This window comes from Fistularia commersonii, chromosome 3, assembly GCF_037954325.1.
Source record: "Fistularia commersonii isolate RoL2024-O1a breed Wild chromosome 3, RoL_Fcom_v1.0, whole genome shotgun sequence".
Classification (NCBI taxonomy): domain Eukaryota; kingdom Metazoa; phylum Chordata; class Actinopteri; order Syngnathiformes; family Fistulariidae; genus Fistularia; species Fistularia commersonii.
This window is the reverse complement of record NC_141286.1, coordinates 11,128,463-11,152,156: the sequence shown is the minus strand read 5'-3', so window position 1 is coordinate 11,152,156 and position 23,694 is coordinate 11,128,463. Positions and strand designations below refer to the sequence as shown.

At 51.3% G+C, this 23,694-nt stretch overlaps 3 protein-coding genes across 6 annotated transcripts in view; all 3 read right to left on the bottom strand.

Annotated features, from left to right (window-relative positions):
* Nucleotides 1-655: 655 nt before the first annotated feature.
* On the bottom strand, nucleotides 656-7,965 carry LOC147235536 (heterogeneous nuclear ribonucleoprotein L-like). 3 transcript variants are annotated; one of them, XM_086177625.1, is made up of 14 exons: nucleotides 7,807-7,965; nucleotides 6,943-7,058; nucleotides 6,607-6,844; nucleotides 6,094-6,179; nucleotides 5,886-5,982; nucleotides 5,726-5,798; nucleotides 2,967-2,999; nucleotides 2,436-2,507; nucleotides 2,121-2,368; nucleotides 1,922-2,043; nucleotides 1,576-1,777; nucleotides 1,448-1,505; nucleotides 1,240-1,350; nucleotides 656-1,157 (listed from the first exon to the last, which is right to left on the bottom strand). In XM_086177625.1, the coding sequence occupies exons 1-14, from the start codon at nucleotides 7,882-7,884 to the stop codon at nucleotides 1,099-1,101; spliced, it is 1,593 nt and encodes a 530-aa protein (XP_086033751.1). In that variant the 5' UTR covers nucleotides 7,885-7,965; the 3' UTR covers nucleotides 656-1,098. The 3 variants fall into 3 exon arrangements, with proteins under 3 accessions (XP_086033751.1, XP_086033759.1, XP_086033768.1); XM_086177633.1 differs by having other exon boundaries at nucleotides 656-1,154; XM_086177642.1 differs by lacking the exon at nucleotides 2,967-2,999.
* Nucleotides 7,966-8,410: 445 nt separating this feature from the next.
* On the bottom strand, nucleotides 8,411-14,139 carry srsf7a (serine and arginine rich splicing factor 7a). Of its 2 annotated transcripts, XR_015105902.1 has the most exons (9): nucleotides 13,950-14,121; nucleotides 12,917-13,147; nucleotides 12,644-12,817; nucleotides 12,161-12,271; nucleotides 12,007-12,048; nucleotides 11,863-11,907; nucleotides 11,413-11,511; nucleotides 10,266-10,743; nucleotides 8,411-9,313 (listed from the first exon to the last, which is right to left on the bottom strand). XR_015105902.1 is itself a non-coding variant. In XM_086143637.1 (8 exons), the coding sequence occupies exons 2-8, from the start codon at nucleotides 13,138-13,140 to the stop codon at nucleotides 9,262-9,264; spliced, it is 747 nt and encodes a 248-aa protein (XP_085999763.1). In that variant the 5' UTR covers nucleotides 13,141-13,147; nucleotides 13,950-14,139; the 3' UTR covers nucleotides 8,411-9,261. The 2 variants fall into 2 exon arrangements, 1 of the variants encoding a protein (XP_085999763.1); XM_086143637.1 differs by lacking the exon at nucleotides 10,266-10,743 and having other exon boundaries at nucleotides 13,950-14,139.
* A 668-nt stretch (nucleotides 14,140-14,807) lies between these two features.
* Nucleotides 14,808-23,694, bottom strand: part of slc8a2b (solute carrier family 8 member 2b) — a 51,501-nt gene continuing 42,614 nt past the window's right edge. Inside the window, exons 11-16 of the mRNA XM_086177490.1 lie at nucleotides 21,549-21,652; nucleotides 21,045-21,062; nucleotides 20,519-20,643; nucleotides 19,766-19,865; nucleotides 18,951-19,223; nucleotides 14,808-17,447 (exon numbers count right to left, since the gene is read on the bottom strand). Of these exons, the coding sequence (XP_086033616.1) occupies nucleotides 17,071-17,447; nucleotides 18,951-19,223; nucleotides 19,766-19,865; nucleotides 20,519-20,643; nucleotides 21,045-21,062; nucleotides 21,549-21,652 (997 nt within the window). The 3' untranslated portion in view covers nucleotides 14,808-17,070. The remainder of the gene's footprint in view (nucleotides 17,448-18,950; nucleotides 19,224-19,765; nucleotides 19,866-20,518; nucleotides 20,644-21,044; nucleotides 21,063-21,548; nucleotides 21,653-23,694) is intronic.

Genomic DNA, 23,694 nt, shown 5'->3' with positions numbered 1-23,694 from the left:
CTTCCTAAAGATGAAGAGGTACCCATCATGCAACACTACTGCCTCTCTGCTGCCAGCAGAGCCATGAAGACAAGCAGGGACCAAGAAGACTCTTCAGGTACTCAGAGAAGTCAAATTCCTGCCAAACTCTCACTTCCTTTAGCCCGAAAGGCTTTTTCATCTGGACAGTGGCCCTTTGTTTCTTCTCCATCATCACACCATGGTCCCACAGACCAACCTCTACAACCAGACCTTCAGCCCTGCCCTCCACACATGTGAAGAACAAGAAGTCACCATCTCACTTTCCTGCTTTGGAACCAGCAGACAAAAAGAACATCGGTTTCCTTTAACCCTTACAAAATAAAAGCGCAGTGATATTCAATTATTCACACACACACTTACGGTTTTCTAAGCAGTAGTGTTCATCCCAAAGATCTCCAGCACCATCTGGTGGCCACCACAAACATTGCTCATGCACTGATGAGTGGCCACTAACAAGATGGTGGAAAACTGACCTTATAATTGGATTTTATCTCCGAAAAGTCTGGGTTTGTTTCTGCAGGCCAGAGAGAACATGGATCCCACTGGGAACCCAGGCACTGACATGATCGCTGTCATACCTGAGGGTTCCATGGATGTGGAGACACGGCCATCAACGTGACAAGTCCAATCCATGTTGGAATAGGTTTTATTTTCTTACAACAAAAACATCTCCATCTGCATCGGATACAAGTCAGAACTCAGAAGCAGGCAGCCGTTAAAATACAAAAGGAAAGAAGCCATAATAAAAGTTTCGAAAGACCAGATAGAAAAAGCACGCTGTCCTCCCGCCCTCCCTCCCTCCAAGCAAAGCTACTCTTCCAGGCTTCCCGGTAGAGCCTCAGGAGAATGAAAATGTGAGAAGTAAGCGAACATGTCATTGACAAAGGTTCCGGTGCTCTGAAAAACATCAAAGCATCGATGGAGAAACTTGAATGTTTGTTAAAGTCCAAATCAGGCCGCCGGTTGTGCCGCCTGTCAGAGGCTCTTCTCAGCAGACGCTGTGGGAAATGTGAGTGTCCGGCCACTGGCCAAGCTCAGCGCTGTTCCTGTCGGAACAGTCCCCGCCTCCAGCTGAGCTCAGTTGGCGTGCTGCACAGTGGAGAAGCACAGCTTGAGGGTGTAGGGGTATGGCCCTGCTGCAGGGAGAATATCAGAGGCCACGGTTAGGAGGCATGATGGCCTTTGCGGGGAAATCGTCAGTTTCGTCTGGCTGCTTACCGGCATTCTTCATCTGAAAGTGGTTCATCATGGCCAGGGCCTCCATGGCGTCATTGATGGACTCCCACTCAAGCAGGCCTGAGGCGCTGCGGTCGCTCGGAGCTGCGCCACCTGGAGGTGGGAGGCAGGAGACACCAGTCATCAACACCAGGAGTGACTCATCTCCTGCGATGATTGGGGAGCTACAGTTTGAGATCTTAGTACTCACTCTTTCCAGTGAACATTTTGACGTTGACAGGACACTTTACACCAATCTCTTCACAAATCTGTCAGGAGGGCAACCTTCATTAGGAGACAGTTCAGGTTCTGAGGCACGAGGACAGGCGTAAAACAGACCTGGGAGAAGACCTCAGGGGTGACATCCGGCTGGGCGTTGAAGAAGTGCAGCACATTGCTGGGATGCTGGATCCGGTTCTTGGCAGCCTGCTCTGGGGAGGTGAACCTGTTGTTGCGGGAGCCGTGGAAGTCCTTGAAGCTGCTCGAGCCGTCTTCCAGCTCATAGCACTGACCGGGGACAATGGCCTGCTGTTTGGAAACGCTGTTTGGAGAACCAGCAACAAGGATAACACTGTGTTGACCTGCTGCATACAAGCACTTGTACATCCTGTATGCTGTGTTATTTAGCAAGCTGGCATTATCTACAGTGACAACTAGGGACGAGTGTCATCCAATAGGAACGCACCACACGTTCAGCTTCTGTCCGAACAGGAAGTTGTTGTTGAGGTGAGTGATGGCGCGGTCCACGGCGTAGCAGTCGCCCATCTCCACCATGGCCGCCCCGGGCTTGCTCTTCATGAACTTCACCTGAGAGCAGAGCGGAGAGCAGCCGTCAACGCTCTGAGCTAACTGTGGCTAACCTGAGAGAACTTGCGAATACCAACCCGCTCCACATTGCCATAGAGACAAAAAATGTTGAAGACACGGTCGGCGTTCATCTTAAGGGGGTCCAGCCCATACACCATGACCACCGGGGAGTCCGCATGGGCCCCATACTCCCCAGGGGGTGGGGGTGGGGGGCCGTAGCCAGGCCCGTAACTCCGGGCCCCGCGGCCCCTCATGGGCGGGCCCATACGCCGACCCTCGTATGGGGGTGAGCCATAGCTCTCGTCGTAGCCGTGGTAACCACCACCTGGGGAGATGATGGGAGCGGTGAGACAGGGATTGATTGAAAGCTGCCATGGGGGTCACATACTCACCATACTCTGGAGGGTGGTCGCCCAGCAGGGCGGGCTGCCGCTGCCGCTTGTTGGGGTTGGCGTTGACATCCTCTGTAGAAAAGGAGAGGGGGGGGGGGGGTCAGGAAATGGGGCCTTCTGTGCACAGAAAACTGACAATGTGCACGTCACTACTACAGACACAAACATCGGTGGTGGTGGGGTGTCCCTGTGGGGCTATGCCTGGAGGACTCATGCACCTCGTTGGCTTCGGCCCACCAGACGCTAACCGTCAAGAGGTGGCTCTCTGAGCTGCACGCTGCCGGGCCTAGCCTGACACTTATTGGTCCAGCCTTTTACGAGGGGTAATGGGATGGGGGGGGGGGTCACAACAAATGTCATGGATTTATCTTTGAAAACAAACACCCCCATGCTATGCAGCGCCGGACCCTGGAAGCTAACAGGTTAGCGCTCAGATGAACCGATGATGGGGCGGCAGGCTCCAGGGACAAATCACAACAGAAAAAGAGCTAGACTGTGACTGAAAAGTGATGTTCGTATGCTCACACACACCTGCACTGCTCCCATTGCCATCTGCATCACCATCTGCACAGGTACACAGTGATTATACACACAGAATGGAAGCAGGTTATTAAGAGGCACATCATTCCCAGCCCACGGGCACACCCGCCCTTCTGAGCGGGAGCCGCGCCGACCCCCTGGCTCCCGCTCAGCTCTACAGTTGGACGGGCGACCAGGGATTTGAACGTCTGCCTCCGGGTCCGTTGGAGACAGAGGACTAAGGCTAATTTGGAGTTTTGGACCCAAGCGGCCACTAAGGGTGTCACAATCCCGGGACCACAGAAACGTCTTGAAAGGTCTTAAAACGGTGGCTGGTGGGATGCCCAGCTCTGGCCGGGGGTCTCTGCACCATCCCCTGACTCAAATTAGAGGAGTAGGCTCGAGAAGAACATGTGACCCGCTAGCAGGTTGCTGATGGTGCCCGAGAGAGGATCTGCTCTGCGAGACCCCGGTCTACGAACAACCAGGATTAGCCAGATTGAGCAAGAACAACAACGCCAGGGATCTGTGGAGCCTTGGGCATCCAAGGGACGGCAGCGGAGCAAGCAGCTGGCTCTGCCGGTCCGCTCAGGTTTGTCCCTTCAAACTGCAAGCAGACACAACGGCATTGTGACATCCTTAGCAACTGGGTAAACCAAGAGCTCTTAGCAGTTGTGATTAGGGTCATACAGGCCGAGATCAATACCCATTTGCTTCATTAACAATCAATTACCCCCCCCCTCCCCCCGCCCACTCCAGAGACACCCGGCAGGAATCAGAACTGGCGGACGGATCCTGGCAGCAGGAGAAGCAGCAGGACGCGTCCAGCACACATTCGAGAGGCTTAAGAAACATCGAGAGAAACAAGCAGCACCCGCTGGCAGAAAGAGATGGGGCCTGTATGCGGGGAGGTGGTGGAGGAGTGTCAGTCTGGCTGCGGTGTTGGGTGCTGGACTTGGGAGTCATGGGGTGCGGTGCGTTCATGTTCCCCGGCAGGATCGCGGCTTACTTACTGCATGTTTACAAACAGTGGCAGGGAGACATTTGTCGCAGCCGTTTCACATCTCTATTCATTTCATCCCACACTCTTATCCTTTTCCTCCACCGGGGAGACAACGCTCCACCTCCGCTTCCACGCCGGCTTTGGTTTTACACAGCCGCCACGCTCACTGGCCGCTGAGTCGGCGGGCTGACGAGTCCATCCAGTTAGATCCTTTTTGGGGAGGGGGGCCCCTGAGCACCCCCTGGGGCAAGGATCCCCCAGTGCACATTTCAGTTGGGGCTGCTGGCTCCTCTTAGCCGCAAAATGCAGAACCTGCATCACATGGAAGGCGTTACACAGGTTCTAGAGACTTTGAAAGGTGAGAGAGAAGTGGCACTCGAAAATAAAAAAGAAGGGAGGGGCTTAAAAGGGATGCATGTGGAGAGCAAGAGAAAGAGCTAGAGAAAGAGCTAGAGAAAGAGCGAGAGAGAGAGAGAGAGAGAGCTAAGTTCCATGTGGGAGGAGACACAGTACAACCATCAGTGGTCTGCCTGGGCTTAGTGTGATGGAGGTGTTGTCAGCGGTGTCTCATCTTCTTCGGCTGTCTGGTGTAGCCTCCGCTGTGACTACTGCATTGCCCTCGAATGTTGTGTTGTCGTGTCAACAGGCCGCCCCCACCCGCCTCTGAGAGATGTCTGTTAGTGCTTCTGTGAGCGTGGATGTTGATGTTGTGTCTCCTCTGGTGTGGGGTCTCTGGCGGGCGGTCGGAGGTGTGGGGCTTTGGCCCGCTCCGATGTGTGGCCTGTGTGAGGGGGGCCGAGCATGGCTCAGGGCCCTGGCTCTCGGCCCGCTCATCAAGGCTCTGGTGTTGGCGTGGCAAGGGATGAGTGGAGTATCAGTCCTACAGCGTCAGAATGCAACGGCCGTGTCTTGCTGTTTTTCCCCGTGATGTGAAAGTGCTTGTGTCCTCACTGAAGGGGTGGATGCTCAAGGTTGTGGTGGTGTCAGCATGTATCTGCCTCTCCCTCTCAGAGAAAAGTGTATGGACCTCCTGTCCACTGGCACTGAGACCGTGGCTTTAGCTAGCAGTTATGTGGGTGGTCAGCTTTACTAATGCTGGTCCGTGCCTCCGATGCCCGCGCTCCAGAAGGAACCCAACGGCACTCCTTCGCAGGCAAGTCACATGGGGCCCAATTTATTACTGGCCAAATGCGTGAGAAGCTCCAGGCCGGCAGGAGACCAGGATCAGTAACTATGAGCTGTATCCCCAGTAACTGCCGTCACAGGCGAGGTGAGACTTTGGATTAATGTGAATTTCATTCAAACTGGGGCAAGAATCTCCCATGCGGTGAGGAAGGCAAGACATGGCGAGGTGGTGGACATGATGTTACAAGGAAGAAGACATCTCCAAATATGAAATGAACAGCCAGGGGTCTTCTTGCCTTGCCCACCACACAGTAGATTCTGGCCTGAACCCTCAGCTTCCATCACCGTTCCCTCTGCCAGCCCAGGACATCTGTGACAGTCTAGGGATCAATGACCCGATCCAGCATGTTGAGCTGGACATTAGAACTCGGGCTTTTGGACCTTAGAGGTGGGACCAAGGTGTCCAAGGGGGACCCAAGACAAGGCTTCAGTCATAATGCTCCAGAACGAGCCCACGCCTCACCAGGGGAGTATCAGGCTGTTTGGGAGCATTACCAGCAAAGCCACTATCCCCAGAGGGCCGGCAAGGGCTGCAGAACATTGGTACGCTGTGTTTGCACCGAGGACGTGTGTGAAGCATCACCTGGTCCTCCCAGGTTGGGGTTGGTGTAGTCCCAGGTGTCCTGGTCGTTCTTGAAAACATTCAGGCGGGTTGGCTGAGGAACATCAACAAAGACAAGAGTCAGTGCCTGGCCAGAGCCTGGTTGGGGTTAAGCTAATTAGCCTCTGAGGTGGAGCCTTACCTTAGCATATTCGATCTTCAGCGTACAGCAGCCAGAGTAGATATCTGCTCCGTTGAGGGATGCCTTGGCCCGCTGGGCGCTTTGCACAGAGTCGAACGTGATGACACGGTTAAGGACAAACCAATTCCACACAATCTAAACAATCTGAACTCCACCCAGACCCACTGCTCGACCTGTCACCACAAAGTACAACACACAGAAAGGATATTCGACCATCGCCTGAACGCCATTCTTCCTGAAGATGACGATTCTCTGGACAGGACCACAGTTGTTACAGATAGTGTACAGAACATCCTGGGAAGATGTGGAGATGAAAACCACATTAATTGAAACATCTGGCTTTGCTACGCATGTTTTACTGGGAATAAAATCAATCTTGTTGAGCTGCCTTCAGGAAGTGGATGGCTGATTAGATGCACCACAGCCACAAAGCCAGGCGCTTTTGTGGTTGTGTGGGCTGAACCAGACATGGAAAGGTTAGCTGGTACTTTTACAGCCAGGGTCAGAGTCAGATCCATTCAAAATTGATGTGAAGCTATGATAGTTTTCTACAGAAACTGGTAGTGTCAGCTTTTTTGTAATGAGTCAGAACTTCTGTGGAGACAAAGTTCATGACCTCCATGGAGGAAGGTCCCACAATACCTTGGTTGACAGCCAAGCCCAAACATGTTAGAAGGGGTTAGCTCTGGGCAAGCAGAGCGTGTGATTGCGGGGTCATTACCGTTGTGATGGGGTAGATGGGGTTCATGATGGTGAGCAAGAGTACGTTGTTCACACTTCTCGAGTCATCAGAGTCTCCCGGCCTGGAGATCTTCTGGCTGGTGGAATAGTTGATGAAGGCCGGATGCCCGGCAATGTACACCTGGTTGTCGGCGGCGTAGGTGACGGCAGTGGATGATCCGTTCATGTCTTCATACTCAACCAGCGCCTGGCGTTTTTTGGGCATCACTACCACATAGCTGTGGAAAAAACAGAGCAAGGACAGATGAGATTGAAGGCTGTACATGTGGACCCAGAAAAGGATTTCCACGCGGACAGAGTTCCTTCCATTCTGTACCTGATTGCTCCGAACTCCTGTAGGGCCTCCACCAGGTCTGCCTCCGTAACACCATCCACCAACCCTCGAACATGCACCACCACAGACGGAAGGGTCTTGTGCGGATCTTCATACCCCTGCAGTGGAGAATTCACACTCAGTTGCAAAGCTGGAGGAACCAGAGATGAAGATGTTACAGCTCTTCTTTGGGAGTGAGAAGGATGGAGAGAATCAGAATTGTTTCCATCAGACGATTTTTGGCTGGAGGAGAGGACAGGGAGGAAGTTATGGTAGGTGAGAGAGGTGGACATAGTGGAGAGGGTTAAGATGGAGGTAGGTGATTGCCTGTGAGGTTAGATTGAGACAGGTGATTGGCGAAAGAGAGCCAAGAGAGAGAAGGAAAGAAAACGTCTAGTAATACAAGTAGTGTTTGTGTTTCTTGTTCACACGTACATACAACCCACGATTTAAATGTACAGCAAATGTAATTGTGCTGTGGATAAAACACGGTTCGGTGAGAGGCTAGTCTGGTTACAGGCCAGCAGTCCTACCGTGTTCGCTAGCGGGAGCACAACGCTAATGGCAACCGGTAGAACAAAGCCGGACTGAGGCGAGGCCCTGTTAGTGAGACCGCGCTCAACCGACAGCACCGTGTAAAACGCAGATCTGCCGGGCTCGGTTAGAGGTAGGGGTGTCCCTCCAATGGCTCCGACTGAGCGGGAACCGATTCCCGAACAAAGGCCGTGTCGGAGAAAAGGACCACAGCCAGTGGCAACAGCGCAACGACACCGCGTCCGCTTCGGTTAACTTGGGCCGGGGCGAAGGGGACCGACCTGGGCGTGTGGGATTCCTGCCGACCAAGTGGCACACACCGCGGGGACTCACCGTGGACATCCCGTCTGTTTTCTGCCGTTTTGTGGCTCTCCCGTCCTCACTGTAATAACGGCTCGTCGCGGTCGCCATGTTGTCGTGTTTAAAAAGGATGGCTATGTGACGAGGCGCCGAAATGGACGGGAAGGTAAAGCGGAGTCAACGAATCTGTGACCACGCCCTGCTAGATCAAAGGCGGGTGCCGTGACTGGTTTGGGCTGCTGTCCGTCAGCCGCCCGAGTAGCTGACCAATGGCAGCGCGGGACTCGGGAAAGAGGCGGCCGCGACATTTCTATGACGTCTCACTATACAATCAATATGGCGTCCATGTTGTTGGTATTTCTGCTCCGTCCATTTAATACGAACTAAAAATCTAAAATGGGTCATGTGTTTGGGTTTCGGCAAGGAGCCAAAGAGACTAAAATTAAAGAGAAAATTTGATGATGGTGTACGTATGGGCCCGAGGGTCCTGCCAGGTCCAGTCCCAAAAATCCTGCCCTGGAGGTAACGGTCAGACGTCAGCTGCTGTTGCAGTTTTTTCAGTTAGTCAAACCTACATTTATTATAGAAAATGCCAAAGGGCGAAGGAGGCACTCTCTGAAAGACAACACACAGCACACAGGAGGTATGTTTAGATTTATTCCAAAAAAGAACTGCCACTGTCTTACCAGATAAGCCAGGAACAGGAAAAAAAAAGAAAAAGATGTTCAAGCAGCCCTTCAAATAAAACAACTCAAGCACTGAATCCTCCTAATATTCAGAGAGGTCTGCATCCCGGGGGGAGGGGGGGCTGTGAGAGGGGAAGCCGCCATCACATAGGATCACTGGGATCGTGGGGCAACGTCAAAAATTCTGCCGACCCCATGTCAGACTGCAACTTCACCACCCACAGCAGGCGGGGGTCCTTCACCAAACCCACCTGCAGACCCCTGGATTTGTAGCTTGGTTTAAAATCAAAATGACAGTGGAAAACATCTAGTCCGCACAGTGTGGGGGGGGGGGGGGGGGCAGTGCAACATAAACAAACAGATACTTGAAGTTACAAGTGAACACATGCAGGGTATTCGGTTTCGGGGGGCTCAAAGAGCATTTTTTTCTTTTATAAAAGCAATTACAGCATGAAGATGACCTCGGTATCTACTTGGTTTCCTCCCACCACCTTCTCCTGGACCAACAGCTCAGATCCACTTAAAAGTCAACCGCAAACTTGCACTTTTTGCTCTGACACATGGTGCGGGGTTGTGGCAGTCGTCCATTGATACCGCGTTTAAAAAAAGTCCTCATCAAGTTTCATTCAGTCTCACAAGGATTCGAGGAGGCATGGGACCCCTGTCGGGTGGGGGGGACAACACAAATGCAAGAACTAAACAATTTGAGAAAAAAACAGCTGCAGGGCCGACAAGCAGACAGGGAGGTGTGTGTGTGTGTGTATGTGAGTGTGTGTATAGGGGGGCTGTTATTCTTCTTCTCTCAGTCATCCGCTGGTGTGGGACTCCGGGCGGGACTGGCTGAGCGGGAACGACTGAAACGAAAGCAGAGGGGGGTCAGTTGACCGCAGGGGAGATGGGAAGACTGACAGACAGCATCCACACCTCTGCTCAACACCTCTCTCCTCTGCTAGCTCTGCGCTTACATTTAGCTGAGCACAACCATGTCCAAATATATCTACATGCTAACAGCTGACACTTCTGGAGCAGATAACTACATCTTGAAAGTCTCTCCTCCTCAGTTACAGTTAGAGGAGCGCTTTGAGCTCCGAGGAGATATTTAGTCTTTAAGACTTTGGCTACGTCAAACAGATGGAGAACAGGGAGAACCTGAGCCAGTGTCAGAATGTTAAGTGCATGTGTGCGGACCTCCTTCTGAAGTGCTCCAGTTGGAGCAGAGCACCTCGTGGTGATGGTGACTTGTGACGAGTAACACAGAGGTTCCTCTGGTGTCCAATCTTGGCCCCCCCCGCCCTTCCACCACCTGTCCTCACACTGGCATGCAAAAATCTCGTGCTCTGAGTCTTAGCTGGGTCCACCTTGGGTTTCCTCCAGCCCCGATTGGGGTTGGTTCTGAGCTGACAGGCCGAACCTGACCCAGAGCCCGCCAGGACGCTGTTGGGGAGAAGGGGGGTCTGTTTTGGGCGAGAGACCGCTCTAGGGGTTTCCTCATGAGTTCCAGAGCATCTTGTGGACAGACTCGCAGAAGACACCAGGGAGCTGCTGGCAGCCGGCCCCTCGCCCAGTGCTAAGCGGTGTACAGGTTCGGCTGTGGGCTCAACCCCAACCCAGCGTGCGTATATATACATGTGTGTGTGTGTGTGTCGCTGTGTGTTTGCGCGCAGCACTGGCCCAGTTCCCGCCCTGCATGCCCATCTTAAAAATCAGACTCAACTTTAGCTCTAGAGAACCCACAATTCCAGAGAACATGAATACATGTGCATTGTCTTATGAACATGAGCTTTCAGGGGGTTGGATTTGTGTTACCTTTGGAGACAGTGGTAGAAACAACAAGTACAGAGAAGCGAAGGATGAAAGGACTGAAGGACGGATGACTATGATCTTGAAGACTGATCTCTCGTCAGCGCTCTCTCATTTCAGAAGCTAAGACAGAAGCCGAAGAATTCTCGTAGATAATGGGTTTTAAAAAGTGGTGGTGGAGCTCTGAGCTGTGCGGGTCAGGCCTCTGGTAGATCTGAAGGCCGGCCGGGCGACTCTAGTCGAACGACCGTGTGTGTGCGCGGGCCGATCTCGTCTGAGCGTGTGCGTCGGTTGAACAGACAGTCAGGAGGACTCGGTCGGTTGGGCGACCTCTTTCTCGCTGTCTAACACCAGATGCAGGCGAAGGCTGATCTCAGGTCAGCGCTTAAGTCACCCTCCCGCAGGACGTGCACACCGCCAGCTGGCAGACCCTGGGCCTGGGATCAGCTGCAGTGTCAGTGCAGTGCTCAGGTCCCACCACACGCTTTAAAGAAAATATGAAAAATAAACAAAACTGTGCTGCAAAGAGGCTTCAGTCACACCAAAGGTGTTGTGAATGATAGGCTGAAAATGTCACGAGTTTCCTTCACCTGGCCTCACCTAGGCTGTGGAATGACAGGCTAACACATGTTACAGTTACCTCCGTGCACATTAGCTACAGGGCTACGTCTAAGGTGAGATCACAACATGACAACACAATATCAGAGCATCTGATGGCTGCGGGCCGCTGGGGGTCCGGGAGGCCCCAGGCCGGGCCCCGCGGGGGAGGCCAGGCCAGGTGGGGGCGGATACTTCCCTACGAGCGGCCGCGAGTCCAGGCCCATGGCAGAGGAGGCAGGCAGTCGGCGTGGAGACAGCGGATCTTCTGGTTGGTCATCTCGGTGGCAGCGTTTGAAAGGTGGATGCAGACCTACGTAACAGTCCCTGCCTGCCGGCGGCTAGCTGTCTAACACTGCACATAACTCACCCTCCCTGCAACGCGAGACAAGTCCTATGCTATGCTAACAGTCTACAATAACTCTATACCTCATGTGAGCTTCTTCCTACTATCCTGGTACACAAGTCCTAAACCATGACTGGACAGGAGGCTAGACAGCTAAGACACCCTTCATCCTGTGCCACCCAACAGGAAATGACTAGACGGGGGGTTTACCTGTTCCTCTTGTGATTGGCTGACGGAGATCGTGAGCGGGACCTTGACACTGAGCGTCCACGGGGAGCAGATCCGGACCGAGACCGGGATCTGGAGCGACTGCGGAGGGAGGGAAGGAGGGGGGTTATGAAGGGGTCTGGGTGGTCTTCAAAGACTCTTGTGCAGGAGCCTTGGTGTTTTCTCCTCATCTTCACAGACTATCCTGAGGCCCCTGGGTCCGACCCCACCATCCTTTTACTCACAACAAACAACCACTGGGCGGAGGCTCAACAAAGAGGCCCTGGGTTGACGTGTAAGAAGAGACATCAGCCAAGGGAGGAACCAGATCTCTAAAGATTCAGAGCCTCAGAAACTCGTCAGGCCTCAATGGCATGGATGTCAGAGTACATTGAGGCTCTGGGATGGATGCAGAGATTTTGCTACGGGTGTGAAGTGTTCCATGGAACCCACCTTCTCAGAGGAGTCCTAGACTTGGAACGAGCCTGTGAGCCAGACCTATAGTCAGAGGAGGAGGTCAGTAAGGAGACATGACACCCAGACTCTTTCAGCTGCTCTCCTCCAAAGAGCAGCATGATCTCTGGGCAGGTCACTTACCGGCTCCTGCGTCTGGAGTAGGACGGGGATCGGCGACGGCTCCTGAGAGAAGGACGGGAAAATCAGAGAGGAGTAGAGCCTTGAGCTAAAGACCAGGCCTGTACCCACTGAGACTAGGACTTCCAGCCTTATGTGTGTTTGCGCTGCGACTCACCGGCTGTAGCTGCGGCTGCGGGAGCGAGATCTGGACCGGGAGCGGGACCGGGAGCGGTAGCGGCGTCCACGGGACCTGGACCTGGAGCGGGAACGTGAACGGGAGCGAGACCTGCAAAGGGCACGCACCTTCAGCTCCACTACTTCTGGTAGCACAGCATCGAAATCTAACAAAATGTGACAGTCAGCAGTGACCGCAGACTGAATGTGTGCAAAATAAGGAGCCCCTGGACCTCCAAGGTCACTACCTCCAGCCCCTAGAAGTCATTAGAGTAGTACAATAATCCTGAGCCCTAAACATCTGGGTATCAGGCTCTTAAAACTGCAGAACCTCAGTCTGACAGTGTGTGGAACACTGAAGCTCCACCACATCTGAGTGTAAAATTGAAATCAGTAATGATGGACTTGCTGACCCCCTGCCATGGGACGTGTCATCACACAAAGCCAGCAAGGTGTGTCAGCAAGACAAGGTGTGTTCCTTCACCTGCTGCGTCGGCCCCTCTTGCTGAAGCGGTAGCAGTCATAGGCGTAGTGACCTCGGTCCCCGCACTGGTAGCACCGGTCGTTGGGATCGAACTGGCGGCGGCTGGGGCGCCCGCGGCCCTTCCTGGACATACCCGTGGACATCTCCACACGGACACGGGACCCACAAAGAACTCTGCAGAGGGGCACCAGCACACGTGGGGATGAATCATCTTGACCAGAAGAACATTCCACTCCGTCCGTCTTCTCCTAAAGGTTGACAACAGCCACTCACTTTCCATCCATGCCTTTCACAGCATCTTCTGCATCTCTGGGGTCCTCAAACTCCACAAAGGCGAACCCCGGTGGATTCCTGGCCACCCAGACGCTCCTCAGCGGGCCATAGTAGCTGAATGCCCGCTCCAGCTCCCCCTTGGCAGCACCGTTGCCGAGGTCACCCACGTATACTTTGCAGTCGGTGGCCCGGGACGAACTACGGGAGGACGAGTAGTACGACATCTCTGGGCTGCAACACAAACGAAGCACAGAGAATCGATCAATATGCAGGTAAATGGCCATGAATTTCTGGAGGCAACTGGGACTATGATATAATTCATCATGTTGTTTGTCGGTCTGTGATGGTGAGGGAATGCAGGGACAACAGGCAAGAGGAGACAGGAGGAAAACCCAGATCTCCTAATAGAGGGCATTGTTTTCTAGGCTTGATTTAACCTAACTAGCCCGGTTAGTCCGATGTTCCGTCTCCACGGCTGATGCCGGCGGGTGATCGGCGGAGGGCCGGTAGGCCGTGCAGACGGTTCGGGTGCAAAGTCTCCTCAGGTCGCACAGAGAAGAGGACTTCCTGCACGTCAGGCGGTGAGCGCCAAAACCGGCTCCCCGGCCCCTGCAGCCCGGCACCCCACGGCTCATCCAGGCTTACACACCAACCGGTGGTTTAGATGAATTATAGCCTCTTGATCAACCCCTTTACTACACGGTCTGATCAGTGGACCCTCAGTCCGAGGCGTCGGGGACACCGGCTACTCCGCCTTGTAGCCGCCGAGTGAACGGATGAATTTATGTAACGCACAGGTAACGTGCGATCCGGGGGAAGGGAGGTGGGGGTTAACTAGCCGTTAGCAACCACAAATTACATGTCTGTATTTTACATTGATCGTCACTGGATACATCCCCGAAAACAGATTTGTATAAAATAACCAGAAAGAGGCCGGTTTGTGTTCCGCGGGTTTCACCCAGGAATTAGACGGAGGCCATGTTAGCAACCTGCTCATAAACAATGGCGACCGCACGCGTTAAGCCGCCGTTACCTTTTCCTTCCGGCGTGCCGGTGGCTTCGGGCTCCACTCCGAGCACAGACCAAACTCCAACGGTCTCTGACCGAGAACCGAGCTAGGATTCAACAGCCGAGCCGCTCACTGCTACGCACTGAATACGCTAAATGGCCGCTTCGGCTAACATCGACGGGGTTAGCACATTTCTCTCGCGTAGCCCGAACCGGAGATACCGCAAGGCAAGCCCGCGACTCTAGCACGTGACATCCGCACCTGCGCAGTGGGCCGAAAGGATGGCTGGTGTGTGTCAACTTCCGGCAACTCTCTAAAAAACAAGGTGTTTTGACTGAGACACGCAGCCCCATGGAGGAACAACACGTTTTAAACAATTTATTTACAAATAAAACTTTTTCAACCGCCCCTGCCCCTTCATGCAAAGACGCAAAGCGTAATAAACATCTAAATTATAAACACTCACTCAATAGTTTTGGCTATATTTGTCAATTACTCACAGATCGTCTGACTGGATGAACTACAACGTGCAATACGTCAACATGACACTAGATGACGCAAGGGCTAAATTTTTACAACACCGTTCATTTGATAGTGTGCATCCTTGTGATAATAATAATAATAATAATAATAATAATAATAATATGAGAGTAGAATATATATTAGTATGAGTGGATTTAAAACCCTCGAGTTGCCTTCATTCAGGATACAGGTCACATCACTCGCAACAGCTATCTATTGATGTATCAATCTATTGATGTATCCATCGATCGAACAACTGCCCCTCAGACACCAGCGTCAGGACTCCGAGCACAGCAGGTCTGGAACTCCTCTTCCCACCTTCACTTGCAGAGCTGAATAATGACCCAGACACATTCAGCCTTGAAAATAAATAAACTATATTTAATTAAGGTCAACGTCACTTGATTTAACGACCTTCCATCTCGTCTGGTAACACATTAAACCTCATGCCGTGTTCCCCAAAAATGTTTTCTTTTTTCTCTATTTTTCTCCACATTTGATAAAAAAAACTTTAAATATCATTTCTTTGAGTGCTGGATAAATGTCTATGTCTATCACATGATACTGGATTCACTCGGTCCTTATTTCCTAACAAAGATTAGGGCAGGGAGAAAATGTCATCATCACATCGGGGGTTTCACAGAGACACGAAGCAAGACCTGGGGGGCCAATGAGAGGGGAAACAACACAGACACAGAAATATCATACGGGGGAGGACAGGAGATCCATTGCGGCACTGGTTGTAAACGGCAGAGGAGGCTGTTGGTGCCTCGCCTCCTGAAGGCAACAGAAGACAGGAAGTCCCACAGGTGAGCTCCTTCCTGTTTGGGATGCAGGGGCACGGGGGTCGACCCAGTCAAATTCGCCTATAGGTGTCTGTCACAGTAGACCATGCTGCTAATACACAAACATGAGGTTCAACATGCATCTGCTGGGGGAACATAAGGGGGAGGGAGGGCACACAAGGAGGGGGGGGGGCACATCTAGCTACAGAACAGCAAACGGCAGACAGTTAGTACAGAAGATCGAAGATCATGGACATGTGGAACATTGCCTGGACCATGTCACCAAGAATTAGAACCTCCTGCAAGGTTCTGCAGAAGGTTCTGCAACCCACCCCCCAACCCCCATCTAGCTTCTCCTAGAGGTTGACTAGTTTGATTATGTTGGTCCGGAAATGCTCATGTTCAGATGGTTCCTCAAGTCCCTCAGACTGTCTAAAAGTGAAGAGTGACTTGAAATCTGGAGACCTCAGCTGCAGCCCCAACTCTGGGGGCGGAAAGAAACACCAGGTGGACACTGGTTCAGGTAACGTTCCAGCGTTTCCTCCATGTAAACATGCTACTTACACCCGAGAATATTGCCGTCCAGGAACGGGATGACCAACAGAAGGAAAAATAAAGTTCTGTATTGCACATTGAAACTATGCTCCGTGAACTGGACCATTCCAGGAGAACCTTCATCACAGCTTATCAGGAGATAAATAAGATCAACAATCGTCTGGTACATCAAAAAGTAAATATCTAAACCAGCCTTGGGCCAATGGAACGGTGGAGGAGGAACGCAAGCGAGAAAATTTCAGCAGGAGAGCTGGCAGATGGTGGCTGGCTTGTGATGAAGGGTGAAGAGTTGGGGGGGGGGGGGGGGCATTGGAGGTTGAGACGTAACAGAACCAGGAGGAGGTCCATGCATCTATGGAGGTCTGAGGCTCTTCTCCAGAGGCTCCTTTTCTCCTGATGGCTAACATCTGCTGCGGTTTCTGGAGGGGGAATGTTTCTCGGGTAGAGGGGGCACCAGCTGAGGAACCAAGACTGGAGAAAGGGGGGGGAGGGGGGGGTGACCCGGAGAACCCGGAGCAGCTGTGTCTGGGGTTGAATCTGAGGCAGTGCCTGTGTGTGGAGAGATGGTTGCAATGGAAACCAATGCTGACGGCAGTGGGTTCTACAGGTTCCACAGATTCTCACTCAGACTGACCTGCTTGGTTCTCCTCACTGAATGGGGGGAGGGGTAAGTAATTGCCCCACTGAAAACACCACACTTGTCTATCTACAGTCACATTGAGTATTTACAGTGGAGTGGAGCCCTGCCCTCCTCGGGGGGCAGCTGTAGTAGTAATAGTAGTAGTAATTGTAGTAGTAGTAGTAGTATAAGTACTACTAGAAGTAGTAAACAAGAGTAATTTAATTGTTACTGTAAACATTCCACTCCTTTTTTTTCTTTTCTGCCTCCCCCATTCGCTCTCATTCTCCAGTGGGTGGGGGGGGGTCTGCTTTCTTCTGATTGGATGGAGCACATTTGAATTTCACCTCCACGCCAGCAGGCTCCTTCCTGCACCACCTCCTCCACACCTCTTCTGCACCTCCTCCGCACCTTCTCAACACTTCCTCCACATTTCTTCCACACCTCCTCCACCTCAGCATCTCTACCCTCCTCTGAAACACCTCCTCTGTCTCTCGTCAAATACTTTCTTCAACTCTGCTATGGCCTTAGCTGTGTGTGTGTGTGTGTGTGTGTGTGTGTGTGTGTGTGTGTGTGTGTGTGTGTGTGTGTGTGTGTGTGTGCATGTGTGACTGTTTGTGTTGTTGAGTTCCTGGTGGAAGTGAATCGTCCTCCTGGTTGTCCTCTAGAAGCCATTGATGTGGCAGTAGGCCTCCAGGCTGGAGAAGAGGATATAGAGGAACCAGAGGCCCAGGAAAAGTAGGGTGGTGAGGAGGCGGGACATCCTGGGCCCGCCCAGCTCGCCACCGATTGAGGGCCGGCGGCGGAAGAGGAGCACGGCCATGCAGATGAAGGCGAAGATGGTGAAGAGCGTGACTGAGAACGCCAGCGAGCCTGGGTCTACCTTGAAGACCTTGCCCTTAATATTCCAGTAGATGGCGGCCACGGACCAGGCCACGCCGATCCCTAGGAACACATTGACGGCGTTGCTCCCGGTGACGTTTCCCACCGAGGCGTCGGCATGCTGGTCCTGGATGGCTGCCACTTTGCTGGCGAAGGTGTCTGAAGTGACAGGAAGAGGGGAACCTCAGGAAGGATCTCCAAGGAAGTACAAGTATATAGTATGCAGTCCCCTATTACACTTTTATACCCAATCATCGCCCATTCACAACCGTGGTGGAACTGCAGACCTCCTGACTCCCTTTAGATGTTTCTCCCAGGGTCTTATCTAGGTCCAGACTCTAGCAGCAGCAGGCCGCTGGAGCAGGTGGGGTCAAGTTCATGCATTCAAAACCTTCATCCATTTATAAAATCATAACCTTCCTTCATCCATTTATAACATTTCCACCTTCCTACATCCAATACCTTAATTCATACATAACATTCAATAATTCATTTATAACCGTCCTTCCTTCATTCATCCATTCATAACATTCCCTCCTTCCTTCATTCATTCACTCCCTCCATCATTCATTACCTTCATTCATCCATTAATGACATTCATTCATAACCTTCCCTCATACATTAATTTCTTCATAACTTTCATTTTTTAAATCATTCACTGATTCATTCATTCATTTATAATCTCCCTTCCTTCAGTCATTTGTCCATTCATAACCTTCATAAATTCTCTTATAACATTCCCTCTTTTCTTCATTCATTCATTACTTCTTAACTTTCATTCATTGATTCATTCATTCATTTAATTCATTATTCATTAATTTACTCATCCAGGCTCTAGTCATCTCTCGTTTGGGCTATTGCAACTCCTTCCTTGCCGGTCCCCCAGTGGTGAACATCAGGCCTCTGGAGTTTATTCAGAATGCGGCAGCCCACCTGGTGTTCAACTGTCCCAAATTCTCCCACTCAACTCCCCTTCTTATGTCCCTACATTGGCTCCCGGTGGCCGCCCACATCAAATTTAAGACCCTCACACAAGACCTCTTCGCCAAGCACTACCCTACTAATTGCATAATTGCACTTAGCTCCCAACCCCCCTGGAAAAAAAAAGAAAAAACATTAACAATGAAATGAATGAATGTATGAATATGGTTCTGAGATGGCTATATGGTTGAGTGGTCACTGCTGACTTCTGACTACTGGTTCTTCAGATCTTAGGTGATTGAATTGCACTTTTTGTAAGTTGCTTTGGATAAAAGCGTATGCCAAATGACTAATGTAATATAATGTAATATATAATTTTCCTTCTGCCATTCATTTGTCCATTCATAACCTTCATTCATTCATTCATAGCCCCCATGGAGTCATCCATGCATAGATACTGTATCTCCATGCAGGGTGCCTGGTCTCCTTTAGAGCAGGTCTTGTTTGGAGTGCACCGGGGTTTAACCTCGACCTCAGCTGTTAATCACCCCACAGTTCACCCTCTTATTTACACCTGCGGACAACTGCAGCTCCAACGGACATGCTGCTGTTGGGTTGCGTGAGGAAGACAGAGAACCTGTGGAGAACCTGTGCGGGCAAGGGGGGGAACCTGTTGGACCACCGGAGCAGAGCTCTGAACACAGATCAGAGGTCAGAAGTTCGCTGGGATCTCGCGCTCACCTGGAATGGAGGTTCCCAGGGCCACAAAGACCACTGCGGTAACGGTGTCCCTCAGCCCAACGGTACAACCGAAGTGCGAGGCCAGGTCCCCGATGACGGCGGTGAGGAGGCCAATGGCACTGATGGAGACGAAGAAGCAGGCCCAGCCGTTCCAGTACTCGGTAGGAGGCACGCAGGCGAACAGCACCTTCCAGAAGACTGTCAGGAAGTGCATGACATAGTCGTAGCAGGAGGGAAGGTGCTCTTCGCGTCCCTCCTCATCATCACCGTCGCCTGAGGGGAGGAAGAGGAGCTCTCAGAGGCTCGACAAAGTCCTAGAGGAGGAATGTCAGGATCTTACAACCTCGAGGATCTATCCATCCACCATGTTCCTCTGATTGGAAGGGGACACCATCTGCATTCATCTACTGTCCCTGTACCTGGTACGGACTTGATCCAGATTAGATCTGGGTCAGATCCAAACCTGATCCAGAACTGATCCCAATCTGATTGAGGTCTGAATCAGACTTGATCCAGATGTGGTCCAGATCTGACCCAAATCAAATCTGTCTCCTGACTCAACTTGGTCAGCAGAGAAGTCTTTTTCTACACACCGAAACCAGGTGGTTGTGAGGAGGTCCTCTGGTCCAGGAGGCCTCGTCCATTCACTCATCAACCTCACAGACACACAGGAGAACACGAGAGTTCCACCCAGTAGGGACCTGGTGGAACAGAACCTTGAACCTATTCCGAACAACCTTTAGCATTAGTATTGATCTACATAGAGGAGGGATCACACACACACACACACACACACACACACACACACATCTCACCTGCACTGACAGTGACCGCGTCCACGAACTGCTCCCTCCATGAATGTGTACCGATGACCAGCGCCAGGTTGGTCTTCTTGATGAGCTTGTCCACGGTGCTCTAAAAAGGCCAGCAGGATCACAAGTTTCAGCGCATGGCGTTCACTGACCCCCGGGCAGCAGAGGACACTTCAGAGGCCCGCAGCATGACAGTTCATCCATTCATCACCGATTTACAGCCAATCAAAGCAGCCACTGGGACAAGGGGCTCAACCTGGACAGGTCGGCTGGGAAATATCCGATCATTCACCCTCTCATTCATGCCTATGGCTAAAGTCTTCAATTGAAGAACATGGAAACAAACCAGGCAGAAGAACCTGCAGAGAACCCACAGAGACAACCCAGGCAGAAGAACACGAAGAGAACCCAGACAGGAGAACATGAAGAGAACCTACAGAGGACTCAGGTAGGAGAGCATGGAGAGAACATTCAAGGGTAACCCAGACAGAGCAATCTGATGGAGAGAACCCAGAGAGAGAGAGAGAACCCAGAGAGTGGAGAGCCCAGAGAGAAGAACATGGAGAGAACAGGCATGGAGAGCTTGGGCTGGAGAACTTGACGTGCAGCCCTCCTGATCTTCAGCAGTTCTCCTCAGACCTTGAACCCACCACAGGATGACTTGAGACAACCATCCCATCGCCTCCCCTCCCTTCTCCCCTGAAGCTCACCCCTTCTTTAATTTGTCCCCCCACCCCCCAGGAGAAGGTGCCGCACCTTGAACTCGTAGGACTCCTCGATGACCACCTCTAACCGGCTGTGCTCCCCAAGGATGGGCTTCCCCATCTCTGCTATTCTGCGGGCCTCCTCCTCCTCGGCGCTCATCTGGCCCTCCATCCCCTCTGGGGAGGATGAAGAGACGTCAGACATGGATCTAAGAAGGTTTCACCTCCAGGAGGTGGGACGGCAAACCACTGGGAGGACATTGCCAAGACAACAGAGCAGCATGAGCTCTACATCCTTGCCTTTGGCCTCCAGAGGTGGCCATGTCTGTAGGTATTAGGGGCAGATGTTACTGCTTGCGATGGCGTGAGGTTTGGAGACACACACACACACATGCATACACGCATGCACATACATGTTCTGTTTGACTGTGTCCCTGTCTTTACTTCTCCCATTCATTGTTTAAATTATGCCATCAGGGACTCTGCAGCAAAGCAGTGCCTGAATAAACTTGAGTGCTTAAGATAAACATAAGGGTGGGCTGTGGGGAGGAAGAGGACAGGCATCCAGATGTTCTTACCTTGGTTTAGCAGCAGAGCTGAGGAAAACGAGCAGAAGAGAGGAAGAGGAGTGTCAGTGGGGAGAATAACATGACAGGATCATCATGGAAACACATTCATTCACAGAGTTCAACAGCCTATCAGTCGGTACACTCACCAGAAGCTTATCTCATCCATCCATCTAATTATTCACCCACCCACCCATCGATTCTCTTCACTCACAGGGTTTAGTATTTGTTAGGGGCAGGGCTTAACCTGGTGAGTCAGGTGTCAATCACCCAACCATTCACCCTCTCATTCACACCTGTGCACACTTTTGCGTCTGCACGAACCATAAGTGTTTGGTACTGGAAATGGAGAACATGGTGAGAACCAATATGAGAGAACATGGAGAAATCTCAGACACGAGAAGGAGATATTTGGCACTTCCATACACACAGCGACCCCACATGGAGCCCACAGGAAATGTGGTTGAACATCTGGGTGGTTCAGGAGGAGGTTCTGCACATGAACCCAACGAGTACCTGAGATGCCCCTCTTTAGCCAGCGAGGCTCCTCCAGGACGATGAAGAAGTTCTCGTGTTTCTCGTACTCTTCATCATCAATGATCCTCACCTGGAAGGTCTGACTGCAAACACAGACACAGAGGTGTCACACTTTAATGTCTGCAGAGCATTCTGGACCAGCTGATGTTCCAGGAGAAGATGACTCCTGAAGATCCATCCCTGTTCTCCTCACAAGGAGGAGATGGACTGAAGAAGGTTTGAAGGAGAAGAACTATGAATGAGGAGGAAGTAACCATCAGTGCAGCACTGCAGTGCAGTTCTCAGCAGGTATGTGTGGATATACTAACAAAGCCAGTTAGCACAGATGGTGAGGTATTGCATGCTAGCAGTGTTCCAACCAGTGACGTGCAGTCAGTAGAGGCCGGGCCTCACCTGTCGTCATGGAAAGAAAAAAAAACAAAATGAAAAAATAAATGAAATGGTTATATTTATTCAGTGATTTGTACTATAAAGTTATTTTCCACTTAACTTTACCATTTTTAGTTATTTTTTTCAAAATTGCCTAGAAAAAAATTCAGGTTTACTGTTCAAATATGAAGAAGAGGCGTGCGGTGATGCAGCAACCAGCTGAGCCCATAATGGATTGCGCAATAATTCTGCTAACTGTGCTGCCATGCTATGCACTGAGACGATATTGCTCTCTGTGGATGTCACAATCAAAAAAAACCCCTTTTAATATTTGAACTAAATTTCCATAGTTTAGCTGATGTGTGATGTTTTTCGTCAACAACTGTAACGTGTTTATCGTAATCATAAAACGAATGCGAAGAGACATTAAGTAAGGCACGAAGTGACGGTGCCTCATGGTAGGGGGCACCGCTGATCCCAAGGATCCTTCTTACAACTCAGCTACAGAATAATAGAATTAACAATAGCAAGCTACAGTAAACAGTTAGGAAGTCAAGTGCAACCATCCAGCTTTTTTTTGCAGATCTTATCGGGCTGTATAGCTCACGAACGGTGAGGGATGAATGTAATTCTCCTGGGCAGCTTCTCAACGTTTTGGCCAAGAAAGATCTCATTCAAACTGGTCCCGAGGCGACAAAGTTGCTCCGGCCGGTGGTCACCGTTCCGGCCAGGACAGCATCAGTGGAGCGGTCATTCTCAGCACCGAAAAGACTCAAAACATACTGTCGGAACAGGACCGACCAAGGACGACTGTCTTCACTGGCAGTGATTTCCATTGAGACAGAGAGACTTTTAAAAGTGAAGGAAGATACGGAAGACTTCTACAAGCAAGTTATCAATGCTTCTCTTCAGAAGGAGCGGTGCATGGACTCCATTTATAAGTAAATGTAAGATAATAAAGTTTTTTTTTACATGTGCTTTTTTTCTATGCTATAGTTTGTATATGTAAAGAATGCTAATATGATATTTTAAACAAAACACGTCAACTGCTGCCAATAAAATGGTGAATAAGCTACACTGTAGGGTTCATATATTTGTAAATCTGACTGTGATGACGTCAGTGCCTAACCAGCCATAAACCTCACCGCATGTCACTGGTTCCAACCATTGACACACTCCAGATTCTGCTGCTGTCTGATGGGGCCTTAGGTCCTTAAGAACAGCTCCACCCTGGCGATGCCCCCATCTCCCCCCAGGTTGTCATAGCCACTTTCACTTTCCACTTGACTCTCTTTAAATGCTAATTTGACAAGTTCAGGCAGCGCCCAGTCAGAATCATGCCATCACCGTGAAGAATACCGTCTGGGGTCGGGACCGCCATCTCCCCTGATACCCGCCCCCTCGCCCAGTAATGGACGTCAACCCCTCCCCTCCACCCCCGAAGCTCCGTCAGCTGTTTCTGTGAAACAGGCACTCATCTTCCCTCCGTCACACTCCAGTGTGGAGGCCTGTCAGAGCTTCATCGCTGGATGAGCGGCACGTCTAGACAGGTGGGAACAGGATGGATGAGGCAAAAGGAGCACGACTCCATCTATCAGTTCAAACATCCAGGACTCCATTCTGAGTGTTTGACTCACTCTTACATTTAGATTTAGATTTAATGTAAATTCACATAAGAAAAGGGCGGTGCACCAGCCTTATCTACCTTCTGCTTCTTGTTCTTTTTGAAGACCCAGAGCTGCCCGCTGACTCAGGC